Raw genomic sequence first — 25,995 nt, 5'->3', positions numbered from 1 at the left:
GAACTATGTGCCTTCCACTAAGTGATCTGTGCTCTCTGTGATTAAACTTCGCTATATTTTCTCTCCTCGATATGACCTATGCATTCATTGCCTTGATACTTGCAAAGGAAACGATCCTCTGATATACTTGCAGATTCCCTGAATATATTTTGGCTCTTCGTTTCCTTCCTTGATGGTAATCTGCCTACAATTAATTTCCATAATGATTATGCCTAAGTTGAGGGGGAGAAGTTATCTGCATGCATATATCTAGGGAAAATAAATTGTCATAACTTCTCTCCCCATTTGAGCCGTTCTCCCAATCGGTGTGTTCCTTGGTCTTCCTAAAACCTAACTGTTCACTACATATAGCCTCTCTTGTCTCCCTCGGATTTTACTCTTGGTTGTCTCTGTGTGCAGGTTCTTTCACCCACTGCTCTCTCACCATGGTTCGCTCACAGCAAACAACTCGCCTTGGAGGACATCGCCGCCTGCCTCCTCCAGAAGAAGGTCGTCAGGCAGCTGCCAGAGCCGGGATTCTCCATCCCGGCATGCATCGTACACGCAGTCGGAGTCCTCCTCCTCCTGTCTCTCTGGAAAGTCTCCGTGATCAGATTCTAGTGGCTGACTGGCGAATTGCTTGCCTCACGACGGACATGGACGACATGCATTCTCTTCTGGTTCGAACTCGTCATGCCCTGACCACTCTCACACAGGAGATCCGGAACATGCAGCGCCACCCTCCCGGGTTTGACGCTCCCGGTCCATCCCATGCCATGCAGGAGCCTGTCGCACCAGAGGAAAGCTCGGATTCCATGGATGAAGAGGAATTTCTGGACACCGTCACCAAGCTTTGTGAGGAATTTGACGTGCCCTCCCATTCAAAGGGGAGAAGTAACTTGATTTTTCTTACTTTATTTCTGTTTCTGCATTTTTAATTTTTGATGGACAAAAGTTTTTTTTGGTGTGTAAGTGCATAAGCACAGATACTCTTAGGATGCTTGCTATTATTATTCTTAAGTAATCGTATTTTGGCTACTTGGATCCGGAAAAGGATGGAAACTGATTCCTTACTCCAAGTAGCACCCTTTGTTTAGTGATTAGTGTTTATCTGTGAAACCTAACTTGCAGGACAAAAGATGAAAAATCATGCGTTGAATGGGAATGCCCAAAGGGGGAGATTGTAAGTACATTGGCCTATTACCATTCAACATATGATTTCCCACTACGACGAGGAAACCGGAGCTTCAAGGAAGCAAAGAGAAAGATCACAAGATCGGTTCTTGAAGACAAGATCAAGTCAAATCGAGTCACTGATCTTGAGTTTAATGTGTATTCATTCCATATTGGTTGGTATAAATCTAAATTGATATGCATATCGGTTGTATTAAGTCAATAATCCCTTATGCATTAAAATGGTTTTTAACATGCATATCAATTTGAGACCTTGTTAGGAAAGTATCGATTGCACATTCAAAAACTGTTTTAAATCTTTCTATATTTATCTTAATCAATTATCAAGAAAAGATTTGATTGAGGGGGAGTTTTTCTCCCTTATAAAAAGGTTTCAAAACTAAAGTTTTGAGTAGGGTTTTTGACGGCTGAAACTGGTTTCTCTTTGAACTTCTTGTTTTGTTCAAATCGTTTTCAAAAAACCCTCTTTAATTGTTTCATGTATTACTTTGCATAATCTTTTACATTCACTCTCAAGATCAGTGATTCAATTGAGTGAAAGGAAGGCTGAAGATTGATTGCCTGGAATGTTGAATCTAGAGTTAGAATGGTTGTAAAACAAGTTAGCATTTGTTGCTAAGAAAAGGTGTTTGTTGTGAACAACACTACTTGTATTCTGTAAACTCTAGTGTTTAATATTGGATTGATTTTTCGTGTTGGCTACGTTAAAAGCCACGCAGTGAAGTTTCCTCAGTGGAGAGGTTTACACTGCGTTAGCAAATCTTCGTGTTATGTATCATACTTTCTTTGATTAAACTCTTGAGAAAAAGTATTTTATCAACACTGGTTCCATCTAGTATTTTCACTTGTAACGGCTACTTATTTATGTATAAACATCCTTCTATTTGTTTATCTATTATTCTTTTTTTACAAGATAAGGTTAATATCTTTCTCTACAAGATAAGGTTAATATTCCTAAAATCTAAACAACCTCCTTTCTTTATTCTTTACCACTAAAGCAAGAGCTGGTTGGTCAGTCACTTCCACCCATTCGTTGGTCAATGTGAAATGCTCTTTTCTGTGGTCACGTGACTCATCAGTCCACTTTGTCTAGAGGCAAAAATTAAAAAAAAAAACAAAAAGAAGTTGAAAACTGTGATCAGTGCGTGCCTATTGAGAGCCCCTTCTTCATTTCACCAGCAATTATACAACTCCTCAGATCTAATGGCCATCCAATCGAGAGCTTCTTCCTCATTCTCTTCTGTTCATTTTTCCACCCGTTCATACACACACGATGTGTTTCTGAGTTTCAGGGGCGAGGATACTCGCTACGCTTTCACAGGTCATTTGCACAGGTATTTGGTTCTCAACAGGATCAACACCTTCATAGACGATGAGCTTACAAGAGGAGAGGAAATATCACAAGCACTTCTCCGAGCCATTGAAGGATCAAAGCTGTCCCTTATCGTCTTCTCCGAAAACTATGCATCCTCAAAGTGGTGCTTGGATGAACTAGTTCATATCCTTGGATGTAGAAGATCAAATAACCAAATGGTTCGGCCAATCTTTTACAAAGTGGATCCATCGGACGTAAGACACCAAGGAGGCAAATTTGGTGAGGCAGTTGCAGAGCATGAGCGCAGATTCAAGGATGACATGGACAAGGTGTTAAGATGGAGAGCAGCTCTTTCAGAAGCAGCAAATTTGTCTGGGTGGCATTTCTCGGGCGGGTATATCATGCATGCTCTTAATCTAGTAAAAGTTTTATGTTGTTTTATAGGTGTGTGATTATTATACAATACTGTTCTTTTCCGAAGTAGCAAGGTTTATTTTATCAAATGTTTCATTTGATTTTAACACGGCAGGTATGAATATGAATTTATTGATAAAATTGTTGAAGAGATTACCGCACAAGTAAAAGAACCTATCTATTTGGATATGCCAAAGTGCCAAGTTGGGCTAGACTCTCGGGTAGAACATATACTTGAAATGTTAGATGTTGGCGGAAGTGATGTACGCATGGTAGGAATATGGGGAATTGGCGGAATAGGGAAGACAACAATTGCTAAAGCTGTTCACAATACAATTGCCCATAAGTTTGATGGTAGCTGCTTTTTGGCAAATGTTAGACAAGGTTCAGAGCAACAGGGAGGTTTAGTTAACCTACAAAATATTCTTTTGTCTAAGATTGTGGGGCAGAAAGAATTGAAAATATACAACATTCATGAAGGAATCACTTTGTTGCGTGAAAGGTTGAGAAATAAAAGGATTCTCTTAATTGTTGACGATGTGGATAATTTGGACCAGTTAGAGAAATTAGCTGGGAGAATTGATTGGTTTGGTCACGGCAGCAGAGTTATCATAACAACAAGAGATGAGCATTTGTTGATTGCTCATCAAGTGAAACCAATATACAAGGTTCATGAACTAGGTCATTATGAAGCTCTTGAGCTTTTCAGTTCAAATGCCTTCAAGGATAATAAGAATTTGGATGATAATGAGAAACTGTCAGTTACTACTGTTGTTAAATATGCTCAAGGGATTCCACTTGCCCTGGAAGTTTTAGGTTCATATCTATGTGATACCTCTATACATAAATGGCAAGCTATGTTAGATGGTTTTAAAAAAAGTCCTCCTAGGCGCATTCAAGATATTCTCATGATCAGTTATGATGGACTGCAAGATACAGTGCAAACAGTTTTCCTTGACATTGCATGTTTCTTCAAAAGTCAAAAGATAAATGACGTGATACAAATACTTGAAGGTTGTGACCGCATCAACCCCGAGCATAGTATTAAAGTTCTCGAAGAAAAGGCTCTCATATATATTGGTGGATATGGTCAGATTTGCATGCATGATTTGCTAGAAGAGATGGGAAAAGATAAAGTTTTGAAAGAGTCTATAGAGCCTGGTGAGCGAAGCAGATTGTGGCATCACAAGGATGTGCAGGACGTTCTAATAGAAAACACTGTAAGTAGTTCCTACATGCTCAGATTTATATATATACATGGGAGTCAGGTCAGGGTGATTCTCTATGTCTGTTGTTAAAGAAGGAATAAAAATCAAAACAGTTGTTATTTATGATTAAAGTACTTGTTTCGCTAATACAATTGCCCTTTTCATACTAGGGAACAAGTAAAATTGAGGGCATAATGGTAAAGATGCCCATAGAAGATGTGATACACTTGAGTCCTAAATGCTTCAAAAAGATGAAAAATCTTACAATCTTTATAAATGTCAATGGACGGTTTTGTGGAGAGGTTGTTGATCTCCCGTGTCAATTGCGGTTATTTGATTGGCCTAAATATCCACTAGAATATTTGCCCTCCAATTTTAATACAAAGAAAATGGTTCATTTTAGCATGCCTTGCAGCCGCATCTCACACTTTGGAGAAAGATTCAAGGTATTTATAAATTTTCAATTATTAAATTCTTCAGACCTTACCAATATCCATTTGATTCTTTTTCTGCTTTGTTATGACAGAGTATGCAAAATTTGAAATCCTTAAATATGAAGGGATGTGAATTCTTAGCACAAAGCCCAGACCTGTCTGGAAGCCCAAACTTACAGTTCCTAGATCTAAGTTGGTGCACAAGATTAGTGGAGATTCACCCTTCAGTTGGATACCTGGAAAAACTTGTTAACCTGAATCTTGAAGGATGCTCTAAACTAGTGATGCTTCCTGGAAAAGTCAACTGGAGATCCCTGGAAGCCATTGATCTCGACCTCTGCGCAAGGCTGGAGAATTTCCCTGAAATTGTGGGAGAGATGAAATACATGACATCCTTGATTCTATTCGGCACTGGCATCAAAGAATTGCCTTCATCCATTGGATATCTAATTAACCTTGAAGAGTTGCTGTTGCGTGATTGTCGAAACCTCACATATCTACCTTGCAGCATTTATGAATTGCAAAATCTGAAGAGCGTTTGTTTGTACGAGTGCCCAAAACTCGTAGGATTCCCAAATAAGGTGGACTTTGAAGTGCTTCCAACTTACTCAAAGGTTTCACATCAATACCGTAACTCTTTATCAAAAAGAAAGAGACGAAATGCAGGCAGTTCATTGGAGCCAGAGCCAGACACTAAATACAATTTGGCACTTCCTTGGCTAAATCAATTCCATGTGACTCAATGCAATTTGTCTAATATTGATTTCCTCGCGTCCCTTGATTGTGCATCCACTTTAAATGAACTTGATTTATCAAGAAGCCCTATTGTTATTCTTCCTGAATGCATGATCAACAAATTTGTCAACTTGTGGGAACTCAATTTGAGAGGCTGCACGAGGCTCGAAGAAATTCCAGAGCTCCCACCAAGGATTGGCCGGTTGTATGTGAGGGATTGTGTATCATTGGAAAGAATTTCAAAGTTGTCAAACATTTTGGAGCGTAGAGAATCACAAATGATTGAGGAGATGGACTTGACTAATTGCTGGAGACTCTGTCAAAATTTGGTTCAGATGGCAAACAAGGAAGATGATGAGGTGCACGCTGATCTCTTCTCTCGACTCCTATCTTCTCAGCAATTCAAATTCACAATTACATTTCCAGTTCCAAGAAGCGGGATTCCAAAGTGGTTCAGCTGTCAAATGGATTTCAAGGGGCATCGACGGTTTGAATTTTGTATTGAAACACTTGCACATTTCAAATGGGACAACACAGGATTGGCTCTCTGTGTTGCTATTGATCAAAAGCTGCAAGATACTTCTGCTGTTTTCTCTTTTGAGGTCTGTATTCACATCAATGAAGTACTTGTTTCAAATTTCTTCCCACAACATGTTGATCATGTGTGGCTGCACTATGTTCCATTCCTTGAAATGTGGCGATTTGGTTATATGCGTCCATTGCCACCTTTTATGTGTCGAGTCATTATTTATCAACATAGTCACTCTGAGGCGTCCTTAAAAAGTGTTGGGGTCCACCTTGTAATGCCACCCAATGAAGACATTTGTATGAAGCTAATCTGTTCAGAGAACCTCACCAGCAAATTTCTTGGTGGTGAAGTTTATAAGGTATCGTTTCCTTCCGTGAAAATTTCCTGATTTCAGAGATAATAACTGACATTTGTAGCAAAATGGAGGACTAACGTCTGAACAATAATGCTATTGCAGAACTTCTGGGAGAATTATCATCCCAAACAGAGGATTGACTGCAAATAATTATATACTGATGCACAACTGGAGTACAAAAAGCTGTAATTATTACTAATATGCAGAATAGCAAATGTCTATGGGCCAATGTGACGAATACAGGTTTACATTTCAAATTCTCCCTTTCTTTGATATCTTGGGAATTTCAAAATTGGTTTTAATATAACCTCTTTGTTGGCGTTCTCCAGTAGTGTGGATAGAGTTTAACTAATTTACCAAGCCCGGTTCCATGTAACTAATAAATGCAAAATTGCATCAGTGAAATATTAAATTTTTAATGTAGAAGCTTGATCTAGTGCACTAAATCTACTTCACTAAACTCATCGATGAACTTGTAGATGTTTTCTCTTCCGATAGCCACTGTCAAGGTCTTCAATTTTCTGAGTTTGTAGCATTGTTTTCTGAATTTATTTCCTCATTCAAGAAGTAAAGAGTCTAGATCATGATTGTTTCAATCGATCACAATGCCAAACATATATTTACGGTGTCTGGTTAGAATGATATTTAGTTGAAGTCATGTTTCAAGATATGGAAATCAAGTTTATTCACATGCAGTGTTCAATATATACGATTTAAATAGAGTTTCCTCTGGTGGAACCATACACAGTTCCAATATGCATACAACTTATCCAGCTCATCAGTTGAAATTTTGCATTTGCATGTGCATTGGCAGTCTTGTTTTAAGCTACTGAAAGGTTTAAATAACAAGAAGTTGGGATATCAGAAGAAAGGTCTTCCAGAAGACGAAGCACCACCTTGCCTGCACAAGCTTGACTTTAAAAAGGTCAATAATTCTATCCTTCATCATTCCATTATTTGAAATAGCTGGTTTTAAATTCACACAATGTGCTGCTTTCTTCTTTTAAGAACACACACTACAAGAAATATAGAAAACTGAGAATGTGGTGTCCCAATTGTTGTTTTTGTTTACTAATTTGCTTGCCTGCATCTCAAAATATCAATCACAATCTACACAAAATGGATTTGTTGCTTTGCATATTATGTGTCCTGCTGGTCAAGTGTATTTTCAAAGCAACCAGCCTCTTCCGACTTTAGCTCAGAAACCAAAAATTTTCCCTTGAGAAAAGCAGGTATTGGAAACAATGAGTAGAGGGAATTGCTTTTATGCTATGTGCCTATGTATGGGTTACAATAGAACAAATGCATCTAATATTCACTTGTACTCTGTATATGGCCATTTCAAATATGCAGATGCTATTGGTCATAATAGGTCCTTATTGGACCTTTGTACTTGTATTGGAATAATGTGTTATTGGTCCTGAACTATGATAAAATCTAAGACTACTTAATTTCAATCAAGATTCTCAAAGAGAGGAAACTGAGTGATGATGGTGATTAGAGAGTTCTGAAGTATAATGAAACTCAGATCTCTAGCTACTTAATGAGTTAATGAAATAATGCTCTAAATTTGTTGAGAATTGAAGGACAATATTTTCGTGTGATTGAGCTCTTCTAGAGGTTATGTAAATTATGAAGAACATTGAGGTGCTTGTTGATTTACATAAGGTAGTAATTTTTCACTCCACCACCAACCATGGACATGAACTAATTTTCTGCCAAAATAAAGCACATTTTATGGGCTATCTATCCATTCTTTACAACATGCTATTCCCTGATCCATTATTACCAGATGTGCATATGTTCTTTAACGGTTGAAAACAGTTTATTACACCATGCTTTGCACCGTCCATCCATTTGTCAAATACTACAGTACAAAATGTGTATAAGTTACAGATGACTAGAAGGTTTATTACACAAACCTCACTCAAGTAGCATCATCATCTAGAGGCATACTAATTAGTGTGCAAGTAAAATGGGATAGGAAAAGTGAAACCCGTACTCAATATGTGTTTGGTTTCAAAAAGATAGAAATGGAACCCATACTCGGTGCTCATACTCAGTATCTCAATGATTAATTTCAAAAGGATTTTTATGTGTCCCTAGAGATATATATTGACATGTGTAAACAAAAGGTAGACGATTGGATTTTGACATGTTTTAACGTTTGCAGGCACATTGTTGTTGTATATATATATCAAATTGCCCCCAGTGGCTTATTGCATTAATGGAGGTAATACTGTATCTCTGATTTTCAGATTTATGCACATCATGCAAGACACTTGAATGAAGAAGCTATGTTGTTGAGTGTGAAAGCGTTTGAACCATTGTATCTGATATTGGGGATTAAGTCTTACTAGGATGAATGTGGCTTTCTAAGTTTCTGGTCTTATGTTTCTATTTTGATGTTTTACAGGCCTGTAAAAGCCTTGCCATTACATATGTTTCACTTTATGACACCCTCAGTTTGCTCCCACTTTCCTATTAGATAATTCTCCACGTATAATACTTATAACATTTTCCACTGTCATTTAGTGAACTTTTAAATGTTCTTGACCTCTTCTTTTTCTAAGACTAGCGCTTTACCCTCTTTAGAAGTCTGGACTGAGCCCTGTACAATTACTGAGTAGGAAATGCTCGGTGGTTACCTACCAAGCCCTTGCTGACAACTTAAGGTTCAGTAGGAAATTAGTACAGAATTACACTAATTACATGTTAAATAAAATATCCTTAGAAGATCAAGCATATCATTGATGTCCATGGCGGAAGCCATTGATGCAGCTGCAAGAACAAGGATGGAGATGAGGCTGAAATCTTCTGCTAGTCACCAACTGAAGCTTCTGAATGGGGCGGAACACAATGCTTTTAAAACTATGGTGATAACAGGGACCCTAGCCGCTTATTTGTACAAGCACAAGTCCTAAGAATCCTCCCATAAAGGTTTTCCTTGAGAATCGTCTTATATTTTAGAATTCTAATGCATCACAGTTTTAGGACATTCTTGTAGTCTAAATAATGGATTCCTAATCCAATGCTAAATACACCATCACATCGAATATCTAGGTAGATTCTTTTCCAAATCCATGTTGTACTCAATTTGACATCTAGATGATTTCCTAGTTACTCTAGGATACCCTGTGATGAGTTCATCTTTAGCCTAACAGTCTCCCACTTGGACTATCATCGGTTATCAAGGACAATCATAACTTAATAATAGTGTTGTCACGCCTCGAATTTTGAATACAGTAATTCAAATCCGAAACGCGAAAACACACAAGGAAACACATAGAAAAATTTTTCATTTAAAATAAGTAACTAAACAGCTGAGCTTACAAATTAAACTGAACGTAAGTTCAACATGTAACCACACTCACCAACTCACTACTCAGCGGAAGACTGCAAGTATAAGCGCACTTCTACACCCACGTGACGGAAAGTCCACCTCAGCTTCGACGACGATTAATCAATAATCTAACCTGCACAAAAACCCCTACACCATGGAAATAGTGCACCGAGAATGAACAAAACAAACCCGATAAGCTTTTTAGCCCGTATGAGTAAACTCAATTAAAGTGACTCACGTCACTGATGCTTATAATTCCTCAATTCGTGAGACAATTAAAGCATTAACATTTAATTCCACAAAAACATGCTTTCACTATCTCAGTCTAACAAAATCAATAAGAATCATCACAACAAAAACATCAAGTTCAAATAAATCTTTATCATGCTCAATAATTTCATCCCAACTAAAACCCACATGCTCTGTCTCTCAATTCATTTTATCTCACTTCCCACAATCTCCAACTATACAAATAAACTCCCGGCCAACATTTTAAACATTTTACGTCCCCACAATCTATTTGATCACCATTCCTTTGCCTCAACGGCACAACCACGAAATCACGCTCACTCCCTTCAACATAAAGCGTTTGCCAAAATTATGACATCTCAACTCATTTTACGATCGCTACAGATCACAACCCACAATCGTACACACAATAAGAATTAAACAAAATCAGTAATCCCTGCATAGAAACTTAGTTCAGGAGATTACATTAAATCAAACAAAAGAAATCATAGTAATCCCTGCATAGAAACTTAGTTCAGGAGATTACATTAAATCAAACAAAAGGAATCATAAAGAGAATAGATAAAGAAATCAAACAATAGAAATGAAAAGGAAATAAATTAACTAACCAACAACTCACACGAAACATACTTTTACAAACATGTACTCAAGAGTACGATAACATAAAGTTACCCCCCAAGCAGTACAATGTACTCAAGAGCACGATAACACGAGGTTATCCCCCAAGCAGTACAATGGCAGACAGACTAGAGCTCTAACTGAATCGTAATGTGTCACCTTGGCCGAGGTTCAGCCTTACGATAATACTTGCCTCAGTAACATGTACCCAAGAGCGCGATAACACAAGGTTATCCCCCAAGCCGCACAATGTACTCATATCATCACACAGATCCTCAAACATGCCATCACACAGGCACTCACACAGATCATCACACATGCCACCACACAGGCACTCACACAGATCATCACATAATATTGTTTCCTCATCTCCCACAACCTCAACGATATCAAAACCAATTCCAAATAATTTGTTCTCATCTCCATGCCATTATCAAAATCGAATTCCACATGCGTAATAAATTCCCAAATCAAATCATGAATCAATCAAGTCAATACTTCACCCAATGTCATATCATCCAATATATATATATATATATATATATATATATACATAGTCACCCACACAGGAATGACTACTAATACCAACTATAGTTCACACGTAGTAAAAACCGAGAAATTCATTTTCTTATATACTTTAAATCTCATTTTCTTAAAAATCATTTTTCAAACATAACAACTAAATGTGATTAAAGAAATTCCGTTCGTAAATGAACCATGTGAGATTTACTCACCTCTAATCCCGCAGCGTCTTCTTAACAGCTCGACATATGAATCACAAATCGTCTGCCAAATCAAACAGTCAAACACCTAATCAAATGTGACTTGAATTTAGCCAACAACTCATAACAAAAATAAACGATGATCTAATAGTCGGATCGAATTTAATCGATGGTCTAACGGTCGGATCCTCACAGATTGTCCTTAGGATCATCCTCCTAAATTATCACGAAGATCCAACGGTTGGATCTTCCTGAATCGCCTTTACTAACATCTCCACAAATTTATATGAAAATCCGACGGTCGGATTCTCACGAATCGCCTTCCAAAATACTATTTCACAATTATACGAAGATCCAACGGTCGGATCTTCGCCCGTGACCACACAAAGTCATCGGGACAATCATACGATCATCATAGCAAAACTATAAATCCATCAGACGGTCTGATCTTCACAGATCACAAATCGAACGATCGAAATCGATCGAAATTGTAAAATTCATAACTTAATCATACGATCTCCAAAATTCACATGTTATATATCGTAATGATCGTATAAACATGTAGAACATAAAAATGGGCAGAAACTGCCCTTGGGACACCCGGAAGTGGCCGGAAAAGGACGCCGGAGTTAGAGGCAGAGCCACCGCCGACCACCGCCAATAGCTTCGGGGCCAGGCTACTTCTCTTCGTTTCATCGATCTAAGAAACTTTCATAACTAGCTCGAAGTCAGAAAATGAACGGAAGTGGTCGAAAAATACCTCAACAGTCCGGTTTGGCCGGAAATTTTCCAGAAACCGGCGAGAGCTCCGACAAGCGTGAAATCGATCGCTTCAGGTCCGGTACTTCTTGGTGCTTGTTCAGAAAGTTGAGGCGAGTTCAATAAGCGAAGAACCTCGAGTTTTGGTGGCCGGAGCTTGGAGAAATCGCAGTTGGTTCGTTTTCGGGCTCGGACCGGTTTCGAGCTCCACCGCCGCGTATCCGCCATGAAATGGTAAACGGTGACCACCAGTCGACTCACAGGAAGGAGGCGAGTCGATCTGGGCATTGTTTCGCTTCAACAGATGGCCGGAGCTGTGAGAAAATGGCCGGCAAAGTTTGCTCTGTTTTCGGCTCGATTTCGGGAGGGAGAGAGAGAAAACCCGTGCGGCTTCCAAAAATAGAAACCCTAGATAGGGAAAGTTTCCAAAAATATATATACTAAATTTGGAAATTCTTCTAAATGCGATAACTAATTCGTACGAACTCCGATTCTTGCGTTCCGCATATGCACGAACTCGTATCGATGGGCTCTAAGTGCCGCATATGCACGAACTCGTATCGACCGCGTAACCCCCCTTAAAATGTGCATTTCAATTAATTATTCGCCCGAACACTTCAGCTCCATCCACTAGCCACGAAACTATCCGATAATTACTAAATTAAATTCCAGAAAATCCTCGGAAAATAGTCACGAATTTCTGGGGCATCACAAGTGTGCACCAAAATAAGGAAAAGTTTCAAAATCCATTCAGCATGGTCAAAACACAGTCACTTATGCAGAGCAAGGAAAAGCTTACACCACATAATGCAGCACTTCCAGACCACTAACACAAGTTCCTGCATTCGACATACGCTTCTGCAAATGAAAATGATGCAGTATATGAACAATGTGTATTACCGGAAGATCATATACCTAAATGGTCCAACTGATGTTTCAACATGAAACTCAAGCAAAACTAAAGCACTGATGATCTTAATGCTTGTAACTGAATCAACATGTTGACTTAAAATTCAAGACCATCTGATATCAAGGTAACTCAAGAATACAAAACAAAATTTATATAGAAATTTAATGAGACTGCAATAATATGAAACTGAATGAAATACCTCGAGAATTTTATTGATAACCAAAATTCAATAGAACATAAGGTTGTGATAATAATAAACTGAAACCACAACTACAAAATTACAAGAACACAGAAAATACAAAACACAAAACTTTTTAAAATTTGCTCCTATTGAACTGGCTCCCACTAAACTCAAGATTCTAAACTAGATAAGACACCAATATTCTCTGTGTGCTTCTTGAAGGCAGCAATTGACCACGCTGGTGAAGGGATCTACAAGTTGAGAATTTGTATCAATGCTTAACACTGAGATTTCACCATGTTTAACCCTTTCTCTCTCACTGCAATACTTAAGACCAATTAATGTGCCTTGAGTTATTTGATCTTTTGCTGTTTTTATTGAAAAACACAGTTGCCTCATTGTCAAAATATATCACAAGTGCATTAGAAACAATATGACTCAAAATTTTAGTCTGCATCAGAAAATTTCTAATCCAAAGTCCTTCACACACACCCTCATATATTGCAATAAATCCTGCCTGCATTGTGGTTGTTGTAACTAAAGTCTATTTCATGGTTTTCCATGCAACAGGTCCACCTGCAAGCATGAAAACATATCCACAAGTTGATTTCTTTGAATCAGTATAGTTTCCTGCAAAATCTGAATGTGTATCCAACAAGTATCAAATTTTTCACTTGTTTATACACAAGCATGTGGTTTTTGGTCTTCTGTAAGTACATGAATACTTTCTTTCCAGCTATCTAGTGTTCATGACCTGGATTGAGCTGAAACCGGGAAGGATGCCAACTGTAAAAGACAGATCAAGTCTAGTGCAGGCCTGTGCCATACATGAGGCTTCCAACAAGCCTTGCATAAGGCTTAGTCTCCATATCCACTTTCTCAACTTCATTCTTTGGACTCTGTTTCTTAGTGAGTTTATCTCCCTTAGACATTAAACCTCCCCTAATGCACAAGTCTCCATGCCAAATCTCTTCAGAATTTTGGCAATGTAATTTTAGTGAGATAAACCTAGCAAACCTTATGCTCTATCTCTCTTAATTTCTATTCTCAGTACATATGATGCCTCACCTAAATCCTTTATGTCAAAATTCTTTGACAGAAAAGCTTTGGTTTCTTTAAGTAGCTGTACTTACATAGCATTTGCAAGCATGATTAGCTATAATGAGCCACGCTCATGCAACCGTCAGCAGTGCAAACTCCCGCCAAAGGAGTAAACTACGGGAGCACAGCCAAGCAGGCTACTGTCGGAGCCCCGGCTTGCCCCTAGGTCACAGCTGACGCGCCGCCACACACCGCTCCAAGATAGCATCAGAAGCTCCAGAAGCTGGGGACTGAAGCATATTAGTCCCACTTCGAAACCATGAAGAAGATCAGCTCCTTCTTCACCTATAAAAGGTTCTCTCTTCTCTCCTCATTAATTACAATTTAATACTTACCTACTGTTACTTTGGCATCATAAATACATTGACTAATTTAGGCATCGGAGAAAAGAAGACCGCCCAATGCAGTCTCCCTCTGACGCCCTCTGTATTTTACTTAACAGGTAGCGGAAGCTATTAGGATAGCACAAGTATCGGTCCGCCCATCAGACCAGCATTAATTAAAGATTTGGCTACCGCTAAGTCTCAAGCATTAACAGTAGCTTTAAGTTGCTACTGGCCAACAAAATGTCATCAACATAAAGTACCAGAAATATAAATTGGTTTCCATATGTTTTGAGATACACACATTCATCCACTAAATTTTCAGTGATTCCAAAAGAAGAAATAACAGAGTCAAACTTTTTGTACCATTGCTTAAAGGCCTGCTTTAAGCCATAAATGGACTTCCTTAACTTTCAAACTAAGTCTTCTGTTCCAGGTTCAATGAAGCCTTCTGGCTGCTTCCTGTAAATTACCTCATCAAGTTCTCCATTCAAGAATGTTGTCTTGACATCTATCTGGTGTAGCTCTATGTCAAACTGAGCCACAAGTGCCATAATGATCCTAAAAGATAGGGATGGCAAAAATCCCCATCGGATAGGGTACCCATAGGGTATTCGATCCTAACGGGGAGAAATTCAGGGGAAATCGAGTAACGGGGATGAGGATCCCCAGTATTCGAATTCTGAAATCGAGTACGGGGCGGGGATGATATTTTGATCTCATCCTCATACCCACCCAATAAGAATTATCTTAAATACATGTATATACAGCCCCCTTCCAATGAGGGATCCCTATTTTTTGCCAACTTGAGGGATAGGCTCGCAGCCCTTGGATCTGTTCTAATGAGGTTCGACGGCTGAGATTAAATCAAGACCCCAATTCGCGATCTCAGTTCTCAAACCCTTTCTAAAACCAATTCTTTCTGCCTCTCTGGCGAGTATGGAACGCTCAGAGACCTCAAATCAGGTATCGCTCTTCTTCTCTTATGGTATTTCTTTTCAATTTTCTGTACAAGAGACCTCTATTCTGAAACTTGTTTGACGCCCAATTCTATGGGTTTATCCGTATTTGTTATTGTGTTGTTCTAATTTATCTCATCTATTTCTTTGGGTTGTTCACTCTTTATGTTTGATTGTCTTTTTGGAAAGAATTATACTTGTGGAGTTTATGTGGGAATTTGATTTGATTAATATGGAGGACCTGAAAGTTGTAATTTCTTTCAAAGGTCTTGGGTCAAATTCTATGCTATTAGCGTAATGTGGGGAAAATGCCTTCTAAAGTCTTGATTACTTGCACTCAGAATCTTTGTAGAAATGAAGAATTTGAAACAAGACATTTCATTGCATAAATTTTTTATTTATTGATTAAAGATATAAGCAAGGAACAAAAAGGAGATGAGCTAACTAAGCCTAGATCCTATCATCATATAAAGTAAGTGACTGCTTTTCAGTTTTGCTGAATGTGTTAGTTTAATGGCTTTGCATTCATTCATTTAAAAAAAAGTGAGAACTATGGTCATTGCTCTCACGGCACTATTGTCAGCCTTGTTATTTTAAGGATGAGATTTGCGGGATTTTGTTATTGATATTATCAACATCTATTACAGATTACATAGTTCTCAGAGGAGCTGAAGATATGGTAGCTAATGGGATGTTAGTAGTCCCCATGGAAAATGAAACTAATGTGTGTCACTACATATATGTTATTTTGCCCTTTTAGATCTGCTGATGTTGATACAAATGAAAATTTTAGTGGTGATGGCATAGTATGAAGGCTTGAAGTTTATCAATGTGGATCATCCTTTTGCTGAGACGTGCTATTGAAAACTTGTCTGCAAAGCACCTCTTCAATGGATTGGTTGTCGGCAAAGCACTAGCGAAATTTGGCTGCCTCTAGATGTTGCCAACGATACTTTGTTTTCTAATCTGCTTTGGTTAACTTTGTTAGTCTTGAATCCAAGTCTGGTGTTGCCTAGTGTGGCTCAGACATATTGCTTGTTCTAGTGCTTCTGGTAAAGTGTACTATCTACCAATTTAAATGCAGTTTGATATGAAGTTTGATCAAGTATGAATTATGCGTTGTTAATTTGATACAACATGGCCTGAGAATTGATTGTTATTATTCTGGAGTTGTGTCTGATTGACAGAGTAATTTGCTTCTGTCTATGTTTGTGCCTCTTTTTAATTGGAGCTCTTTCTTTTAGACTTGTTCTATAGAATACATACAGAACATTTACTTTACAATCTCAAATAGACAGTAACATTTGATAATGTGCATCAATGGCCATTCCGAGGCCGACAAAAGACTATCATTGCACAATAAAGAAACATGACTTGTATTTATACAACAAATAGGAAAAATGATCGCATCAATGGTAAGGGCTGTCGCAGCTTGATTACCGAGCTAGGGTCATGTTCCTTCGGCCTGGCTTCACCATCCTCTTGTGCAGGCATCCAACATATCTCTCCTCATTGCTCAACATAACATAAATTGTATTTATTATCAAGGTTGGTCATCTTATCAGGAGCTGGTGTCTCAAAAGTTGGTCATCTTTGAAAAAGCGCCTGCCCCATAACTTGAATATATAAAAATTGAAAAAGCAAAATCAGTGGTAGTGCATCAACAATGAATTCCCATGCAATTAATGGTGTATAATCAGAATTTTAATTTACACTATACAAGACTATTGATTATATACCACTAGGTAACCTCAAAAAAGAAAATTGAAACAAACTACAGCAACATGATAAAACAAATACCTTCAAGTTCTTATATACGAATACCTTCAACATGATGTAAATCTCCAATTGCAACAACAGATTTTCTTTCTTTCTAACTTTGCCTAGAAATATAGCATTTGTTTCTCCCACACACATTTTAACTTTCTACAAATACATAGATCATTCTTTCCAAAAGTTGCATTAAAGTGAGAAGTTAACTTTCTTATGGCAGAGATATCAGAAGGAACATTATTCACAAAACCCATTTCCAAGACAGGTACCATGATCATGTAGTCTTCGATGTTAAACGAACCAAAGCCATAGTTTCATATAATTAAATACCAGGAGCAGTTATCAAAAATATGGTATTAGAAATTCCCCATCATTAGCTCAGGTAAGAACCAAAGGAGGATTACTTTTACCAGGGTTTAATGCAATAGGACAAAATAGGACTGAATGTAAACAATGTTGGAACACTAGAAAACAAAAGTGACATCAGTGGAAATGGCAGCTTAGGGGGAAAGAAAATGCTTTGCAATAGAAAGAAACAAGCAAAGTCGAAAAACACTTGCATGCGAAAGAATACACAACCAGAAAAAGTAATTACATAAATTGAAGCTACACAAAATAATCCTAGTGAAAGATTTCTAACAGGGTTTCACTTTTGCTTATATATAGCTCACATGATTAACTATCTTTCACTCATATAAACTATAATGAATACCTTTGTCTTTGCTGCAAGACAATATATGTCAGGAACATCAGATTGCTTGTGGTGTTTGGGGCATGCAACTTGCCTGTACAAATCATGTTCGTCAGTAAGCTTGAGAACTGAAAGAAGAACAGAAGCACTTGTGCTGGAGAAGTCATCAATTTCATCTCGATTACCCATAATTAATGTCTGCACGGTAGAGAGAAAAAGGAAAAGGTCAAGTAATGGAATCAGCAACAAGCCAATTAAACTAGTCAGATAAATCACAGATATATTATACATGAAGAAGTTACCACAAGAATTGTAACATACAAGATTACCTGCATTGGGCAAGAATCATAGGCTTTCGGGGATTGGTAAAGAAGTGCAGAGAGGACTATTTCTGCAATTGAATTGAAATCTGAGGCAAGAGTGGATTATTTCCCCAAAAAAATCATAACTCACTGCAAAGAGAAAACCCACCTAATTTCTAGAGAATTTGAAGAAATAGACGTGTGTTAGATGCGAATTGAGTGAATTCTCTGAGCGTTCCATACTCGCCAGAGAGGTAGAAAGAATTGGGGAGCTCGCGAATTGGGGTTAGAAAGGGTTTGAGAATTGAGATCGCGAATTGGGGTCAGAACGGGATCAGAATCTTGATTTAATCTCAGCCGTCGAACCTCATTAGAACAGATCCAAGGGCTGCGAGCCTATCCCTCAAGTTGGCAAAAAATAGGGATCGCTCATTGGAAGGGGACTGCATATATATATATATATATATATATATATATATATATATATATATAGAGAGAGAGAGAGAGAGAGAGAGAGAAGGCTTCCACTAAGGGATCCCTTTTTTTGGTCTTTTATAGGGATAGGCATTAGACCAACTTTTCGATCATATTTTCACATCTTAACCGTTCAGTTTTTAGGTCTTAATGTAGAGATCACTTATGCAAATTTTCAGCCAAATTGGTGATCGTTAAGGCATCCAAAACTGTAATTTACATGAACGGACCGAATCTGTCAAACCGGAACCGTTTGTGTTTATAATGGTAAATTGCAGTTTGGATGCCTTAACGATCATCAAATTGGTTGAAAAATTTGCAGAAATGATCTATACATTAGGACCTAAAAACTAAACGGTTAAGATGTGAAAATATGATCAAAAAGTTGGTCTAATGCCCTATCCCTATAAAAGACCAAAAAAAGGATCTCTCACTAGAAGGGCCCTATATATATATATATATATATATATATATATATATAGCAAGGTTCCAAAGAGGACGTCCTTGCTATAGTTAATTTGCGGATGGGTCAAGCACAGTCGTCCATTTCTTTAAATGAAATGCAACGGCTCAGATCAATCTCCTTGAAAACCAAAACGTGGGTCGAACTAATATGTTCCACAACAATCAACTGTAGACTCTCCACTTTGGTTGCATCGAAGTCTCTGGTTCTGGTTCAATCAATTCTCCACAATCACTTCTCATCTCGTCTCCAAATACTAGAAAGAGAACTCAGGTTGCACGATTGTTGCAACCGAAGCTTTATTTTTTCCTTTCTTTCATGAAAATTGCATCTCTCTTATGGTCCCGACATCCCTTGGAGTTTTCGCGCCAAAAGTTGCAGACTTGGAAGCAGAGAAACACATCTACAGTATGGATTCTCTCTCTTTTCTGATTTGTTTGATTTCCAATTACAAAATCTAGGGTTTTTTTTTCCCATATTTTGGGACTTTTCTTCTTTCTGTTTCTGGGTTTGGTTTTTGTTTCGATTGTTGATCTTATGTGTGCTTTTTAGTTTCAAATAAATGGAGTCAGAGGATGATCAAGTTTATATTCCTCAAGTAAAGGCAGAGTTGATGCCTAAATTATACCAAGAGTTTGAAACAATAGATGATATATGTTGCTGCTTTCTACAATAGATATGCAAAAGAAGCAGGGTTTAGTATTAGAAGTCATTCTACTGCGACCAGCAAAGATAAGAAACAACTTATGAGGAAGGAGTATGTCTGTTATAAGCAAGGAGATTCCAAAGTTGAAGGACAAAAAGCGTAAGAGAGGATTACCAAAAGTGGGTTGTAAAGCAAGAATTGCAGTTGTGAGAAAGAAGGAGTCTGGAAGATATGCAATCTCTGTATTTGTTGAGGCTCACAACCATCCATTAACAAGCCCACCTAGAGTACATTTGTTGAGATCTCACTGTCATGTTTCAAAAGTTAACACAGTTCTATCACAGCAACTAAGCTTGGTGAATGTGGAGAAACATAAACAGTTTGAATTCTTTGGTGTTCAGGCAGGTGGCATTCAAAATATTGGTTTTATACAGCGTGATCTATATAATTATGGAAGAATTTTTCGTGAAGAGAAGAAGAGGCGTGATGGAGATCTACTGTACATGCATTTTGAGAATGAGAAAGAAAAAGATTCTTCTTTTGTCTATACAATGGATGGAGACGAGGAAAACAGAGTAACACGGTGCTTTTGAGCTGACTCAATTTCAAGACGAGCTTATAGATTTTATGGAGGTGTAGTTATCTTTGATACTACATACAACACAAATCGGTATGGAATGATTTTTGCACCATTCACTGGTGTTAACAATCATGGGCAGGCAATCATCTTTGCTTGTGCATTCTTGAATGATGAGACAGCCGATACTTTTGTTTAGTTATTCAAGGAATTTCTAAATGCTATGCCAGGAGATGCACCAGAAGATGCCCCCAAGATGATCATTACCGACCAAGATCCTACTATGACTAAAGCCATTTCAGAAGCACTCCCATAAATATTTCATAGATATTGCAGTTGGCACATTCTTAATAAATTTTCTGAGAAGCTAGATGCAATTAAATATCGAGATTCCTACCAAGACTTTCATAGTTGCATATGGAATTCAAGTAGTAGAGAGGAGTTTGACTCAAGATGGATTGAAATTATTGAGAAGAGTGGGTTGAGTGATAACAAGTGGCTGGAGTCGATATACAAAATTCGTTCATCATGGATACTAGCATATGTCAATCATGTTTTCTCAGCTGGAATGTCAAGTAGTCAAAGAGCAGAGAGTCAACATTCTTTCTTCAAGAATTATGTTTCTAAGTGGAATTCATTGGTGGAATTTATGGTTCAGTTTAAGAGGGGACTTCTTCACCAACGACATTATGAGTTAGAGGAGGATCATATTAATATTGATAAGAAGGCAAAAACTATCATGTCCCTTGACATAGAAGATCATATGGCCAAGGTTTATACACGTAAACTATTGGATTAAATACTGCTTACTCCCTATACTTATAGGGTTTCATCGTTTCAGTAGTCCCTGACCTTCGAATTTCACCTAAAAAGTCCCTGAACTCCCAATTTCCTCCCAATTGGTCCCTACCGTCAAAGACTCTGTTATCTTGCTGACGTGGCGGTGGTTTCCCCCCCCCCCCCAAAAAAAAGTCTATTATACCCTCACTTACTTTTTTTTTTTAAATTAATTTTTTTCTTCTGTTTTTTCCTTTTACCTCTTCTTCTTCCAGGTTTTCTCTCCTCTGTTCATCTCCATCATCTTCTTGAAAAACAAACCTAGCTCTCTCTCTATCTTCTTCTCCCCAGCGGTCTTGGATGGCGAGACGAGGGGGAATTGGCATGGGCGGTGAGAGTGGTGGCGACATCATCCCAGTCGTTTCAATCCAGATACATAATCTGCTTCAGCATTAAATTGAGGAAGAATTAAGAATCTCTAGCCATGAATAACAAGATTATCACATCAAAACAGTATCAGCAAAAAAAAAAAAGATGTTCAAACTCATGTTCCTATAATATTCATCAACACGTAGCCCATGAAATTTGACGCACAATATACAGTGCAACATTCACATAACTAACCATCAATTCAAACTCCACACTAGTACTGCCCCAAACCGAAAATTCATCATGTAAAGGCCGGAATCCAATTCATGCAACAAATATAGCAATGAGAGAAAGCAACAATACCTTTCATATTGAAAGCTACTACTAGCTCCAAACCCAGTTAACAAATCATCGAAAGCTGCCGGCACACCCTTGCTAGAGCTTTTCGACGATGCCGGCTCAGCCTTGCCAAACCCACTGAGAAGGTCATCAAACCCACTACTATCACTTGCTTGAGACGGCGGCGACGTCACTGTCGAGGAGAAAATATCGTTTCCAGCGGAGCTCTTCAGCCCCGCAACGCCGAGTCAAAATCAGGGACCTTGGAGGAGGAATTAGTGGGCCCACCACCACCGTACATGGAATCCAAGTTCAAAGCCTCAAAATTGATGGAGAACCTGGCCGAGTTGCCGAAGATCTTCTCAAAGTTTGGGCTTTTAGGGCTTCGAAGATCGGGTCGCGATCGTCGGAGAAGGACCCGTCAAAGGAATTGGAGGTGCGAGTTGATCTGGAGGAGGGTCCAGTCGAGCAGGAAGAAGACGACTGAGTCGCCGGCGAGTTCGCGGCCGAGTTGGCAGGCAAGTTGGAGGAGAGGGACGGTTGGGTAAGTGGGGTGGTGGGAGCGGAGGGGATTCCACTCGGCGTCGAGGGCTATGATGGCGGACCAAGTCAAGGAGGTGGTTAGGTGAGTGAACTCTGAAGAATTGGTGGAGGAGATGAAGTGGGTTTTCAGGGGGATTGGATCTTGCAGATCCACGGAAGAAGAGGAGGTCAAAAGGAAAACGAAAAAAAGAAAAAGAGGGAAAGATAAAAAAAAAATTAAAAGAAAAAAAGTAATTGAGGGTAAAATGGATATTTCAGCTTAAAATGGATGCCACGTTAGCAATTTAACAGTCAATTTGGACGGAGCTTGACAGCAGGGACCAATTGGGAGGAAATTGGGAGTTCATGGACTTTTTAGGTGAAATTCGAAGGTCAGGGACTGAAACGATTAAACCCTATAAGTATAGGGAGTAAACAGTAATTAACTCTAAACTATTTTATGAAGTTCAAGAACAGTTGAGAGAGGGCTTCAAATATAAACTTGAACTTGTGTTTGAAAATGTCACTCAAGAACAGTTTAAGGTTATACGAAAAAACATTGATACTTGTAAGTCTCGTGAACTTACTTATGAAAAGAAATCTGATTTTGCATCATGCATCTGTAGAATGTTTGACAGTCAAGGTTTCCCATGTCGGCATGTTTTGGCATATTTGATTAAGATCCAAGATGTTGATAAATTGCCTATTCAGTACATCTTGAAGAGATGGACTAAAGCTGCAAGACATAGAGTTGTGTTAGATTGTAATGGAATGGAGAGAAAAGATAACAAAGCTTTACTTGCAAGGAGGACTAAACTATTCCAGCATGCTACATATGCAATTAATTGATAAGGTTATGGTGAGTGATGAGGCTACCAAACTGTTTATGGAAGCATTGGATGCTTTTTTGGAGAATATTAAACCATTAATTAGTAATGAAGGTGGACAAACTGCAGTAGATTTGGAGACCGAGACCAACAATGCTACTATTTGGCATGTTTTTAATGAACCACATCAAGTGAGAGCAAAAGGGTGTGGAAGAAGGTTGAAGAAAGGAAAAGAGAAGAGGAAAGTTAAGGTAAATGTCAGTCAAGGTAGGCAATGCCATGGATGTGGAGTATTTGGTCAGTCACATGACAAAAGAAATTGTCCAACACCTCATGGAAGGTAAGATACCTATGTTTGATATTATTGTTCATGGCAACATTTTTATCGATTGATATTGATGACTTTATTTTTGTTTATTTATGTAGACCTGCTATTGATGAAAATGGAGATTCAAGTTCCACTAGTATGGATGAGGATAGTTGTTCATCATCTCATTTGGTAGAATAATGTCTCAAACAGATCAGTTCACTAACAGAAAACATGCTCTTTAAGGTAAGTTTTGAGTTTTCTATATTTGGTATTTTTTTGGATTTTGCATCTGATTTGGTCAGTTTGAGGGACATTGCTACTGTGCTTGTGTTTGATTTGTTCAGAAATAGCATTTGTTGATTGGTTTTGAATTTGTTGAGAAATAGCTACTATGCTTGTGTTTGATTTGTTCAGAAATAGCTATTGGTTTTGGTTTTGAGTTTCTTGAGAAATAGCTACAGTGCTTGTGTTTGATTTGTTCAGAAATAGCTGCAGTAGATTGGTTTTGAATTTGTTAAGAAATAGCTACTGTGCTTGGTTTGATTTGTTTAGAAATAGCCTTTGTTGATTGGTTTTGAATTTGTTGAGAAATAGCTACTATGCTTGTGTTTGATTTGTTCAAAAATAGCTATTGGTTTTGGTTTTGAGTTTCTTGGGAAATAGCTACAATGCCTGTGTTTGATTTGTTCAGAAATAGCATTTGTTGATTGGTTTTGAGTTTGTTGAGAAATAGCTACTGTGCTTGTGTTTGATTTGTTGAGAAATACCTATTGTGATTGGTTTTCAGTTTGTTGAGAAACAGCTATTGTGATCTTCATTTACAAGTTTGGTTTTGAGTTTATTGAGTCTGCTTGATTTTGCAGATTTTGGATGCATTTATAAGCTATTGTGCGGGTTTGATTCTGCAGATTTTGGATGCACTGATCAGTTTATGGGAAGACGAATTTGTGGTCTCTTTGATTCTGCAGGTTTTGGAAGACATTTTGGATCATTTCAAGATTATATGGTAGAGTGAGGATCATAGTGAATTCATTATGTAATGGTTTCAATTGTGGATACTCAATTGTTGCTGATTTGTAATGATTCCAGAAAATGAGGTGTGGAATGACTTAATATGCAATGTTAGACTCAAAATGTTCCAATCTGGAGCACAACTTTAACATTGCATATTGACTCAAAATGTGGAGCAAAATGACTTAATATACAATGTTAGACTCAAAACCATGGCATTAGAAGTTCAAATTTGGAGCAAAATGACTTAGTATGCAACATTTGTCAATCAGATACAATATTCAAAGACTAAAGCCATTTCATTCCTTCTATAATTCTGTAGAGTACAACAAATGAGAAATAGCTTAGCAAGAGCAAAGCTCTGTGATTCCAGAAAATGCACATTACATTCACATGTTCTATACACTGTGATTCCAGAAAATGCACATTACATTTAGTGTTTACTACTACAAACATTCCACCAATGACCACAGTTTTCCTATCCCACAGCCAATACATTATGTAGCAACCAACCAATCCACCTCCCTCAAATACAATCGTCATTCACTGCCGGTGCATCCCAAGCTTGAAGAATCAAACACATCACAAAATTCATAACAATATTCACCAATAACAGCAACAAGCCAATAGCCAAATTGAAATCACCTTGCAAATACAAAACCTGAAAAATCACACACACTAGATTAGTATCCTAAAAGCTCTATTGAAATTTCATGTGCTTCTAACAAATAAATGACTTTTACATAACTATAAGCTCTCTCAAAACTGAACATGTCACTGTTTACAATCAAAACATTGCAAACATGTTTAAACAAGCTTGAACTCTTCTTCTAGACTACTGAAAGTGAGGTTGAGGATTGGAAGCAAAAGTTCAAATAAATTTGCACATGTAAATTCCATGTCGAAGTTCATTTGAACTTTTGCTCCAAGCCTCAACCTCAAATTACATTATAAGCATTTTACTTTTCTAAGATATGCATTTTACTTTAATTTCTCCTCTGCCAAACACTTCAATCAAATCTATATACAAAATCAGTAATCCAAAATCAATAATTCCAAAATCATTAATCCCAAATTAAATTTCCCAAAATCAGTAATCCCAAATCAGTTCTACCCAATCTTCAGTAATCCCAAATCTTCAAACTCATAAAACTCAAACCTTTACCTTATATGGCGACTTGAGGACCTTCATCGGGGTCTTCATCGGTGATGAGCTCCGTTGACCGCGTCATCGTCAAACCCAAATGGCAGCAGTGAGGATGATTAAGGAGATGATGAGGTTTGGCAGGGTCAGGATTCACTAAATCCCAAACTGCATTTTGGTTCATGGAATCAATTTCAGCTTCCATAGCTTGTTTCCACTCACTAGGTTGATTGCTTTCAATAGCTTGATTGAAAGTCACTGGATCATTGTCATCTGCAAGATCAATTATCAATTTAACTTCATGTTCTTGCAAATAAACAATGTAGTAAGAATCTCCCCCCCCCCCCAAGTTGGTTTCCTTACTCCATGAGACCTTCTTACTTGAGGATTTTGATTTTGTTGTGGTTCTGCAAGCTAAACTTGAGGTTCCACAAGCTGTGGT

At 38.0% G+C, this 25,995-nt stretch overlaps 2 protein-coding genes and 1 long non-coding RNA gene across 9 annotated transcripts; 1 reads left to right on the top strand and 2 right to left on the bottom strand.

Annotated features, from left to right (window-relative positions):
* The first annotated feature begins 2,128 nt into the window (after positions 1-2,128).
* Positions 2,129-16,418, top strand: LOC112171889 (TMV resistance protein N). 7 transcript variants are annotated; one of them, XR_005801526.1, is made up of 8 exons: positions 2,129-2,882; positions 3,018-4,122; positions 4,281-4,556; positions 4,637-6,166; positions 6,266-6,406; positions 6,978-7,088; positions 8,337-8,396; positions 16,122-16,418. XR_005801526.1 is itself a non-coding variant. In XM_040508222.1 (5 exons), the coding sequence occupies exons 1-5, from the start codon at positions 2,377-2,379 to the stop codon at positions 6,311-6,313; spliced, it is 3,465 nt and encodes a 1,154-aa protein (XP_040364156.1). In that variant the 5' UTR covers positions 2,129-2,376; the 3' UTR covers positions 6,314-6,481. The 7 variants fall into 7 exon arrangements, 1 of the variants encoding a protein (XP_040364156.1); XR_005801525.1 differs by lacking the exon at positions 16,122-16,418 and adding an exon at positions 8,580-8,598; XR_005801524.1 differs by lacking the exons at positions 8,337-8,396; positions 16,122-16,418 and adding an exon at positions 8,422-8,818.
* On the bottom strand, positions 6,491-12,243 carry LOC121049894. Its single transcript, XR_005801584.1, has 4 exons — positions 11,856-12,243; positions 11,108-11,159; positions 9,538-9,639; positions 6,491-7,064 (listed from the first exon to the last, which is right to left on the bottom strand). It is a non-coding gene; the product is annotated as an uncharacterized LOC121049894 (long non-coding RNA).
* A 208-nt stretch (positions 16,419-16,626) lies between the features above and the next one.
* LOC112171907 (probable sucrose-phosphate synthase) lies at positions 16,627-18,527 on the bottom strand. Its single transcript, XM_024309041.2, has 3 exons — positions 18,122-18,527; positions 17,814-17,990; positions 16,627-16,944 (listed from the first exon to the last, which is right to left on the bottom strand). Exons 1-3 carry the CDS (start codon positions 18,125-18,127, stop codon positions 16,882-16,884), a joined length of 246 nt encoding a protein of 81 aa, XP_024164809.1. The 5' UTR covers positions 18,128-18,527; the 3' UTR covers positions 16,627-16,881.
* Between the last annotated feature and the right edge of the window lie 7,468 nt (positions 18,528-25,995).

This window comes from Rosa chinensis, chromosome 6, assembly GCF_002994745.2.
Source record: "Rosa chinensis cultivar Old Blush chromosome 6, RchiOBHm-V2, whole genome shotgun sequence".
Lineage (NCBI taxonomy): Eukaryota > Viridiplantae > Streptophyta > Magnoliopsida > Rosales > Rosaceae > Rosa > Rosa chinensis.
Note: the sequence above shows the minus strand (reverse complement) of the source record. Positions and strands in the feature narration are given on the sequence as shown.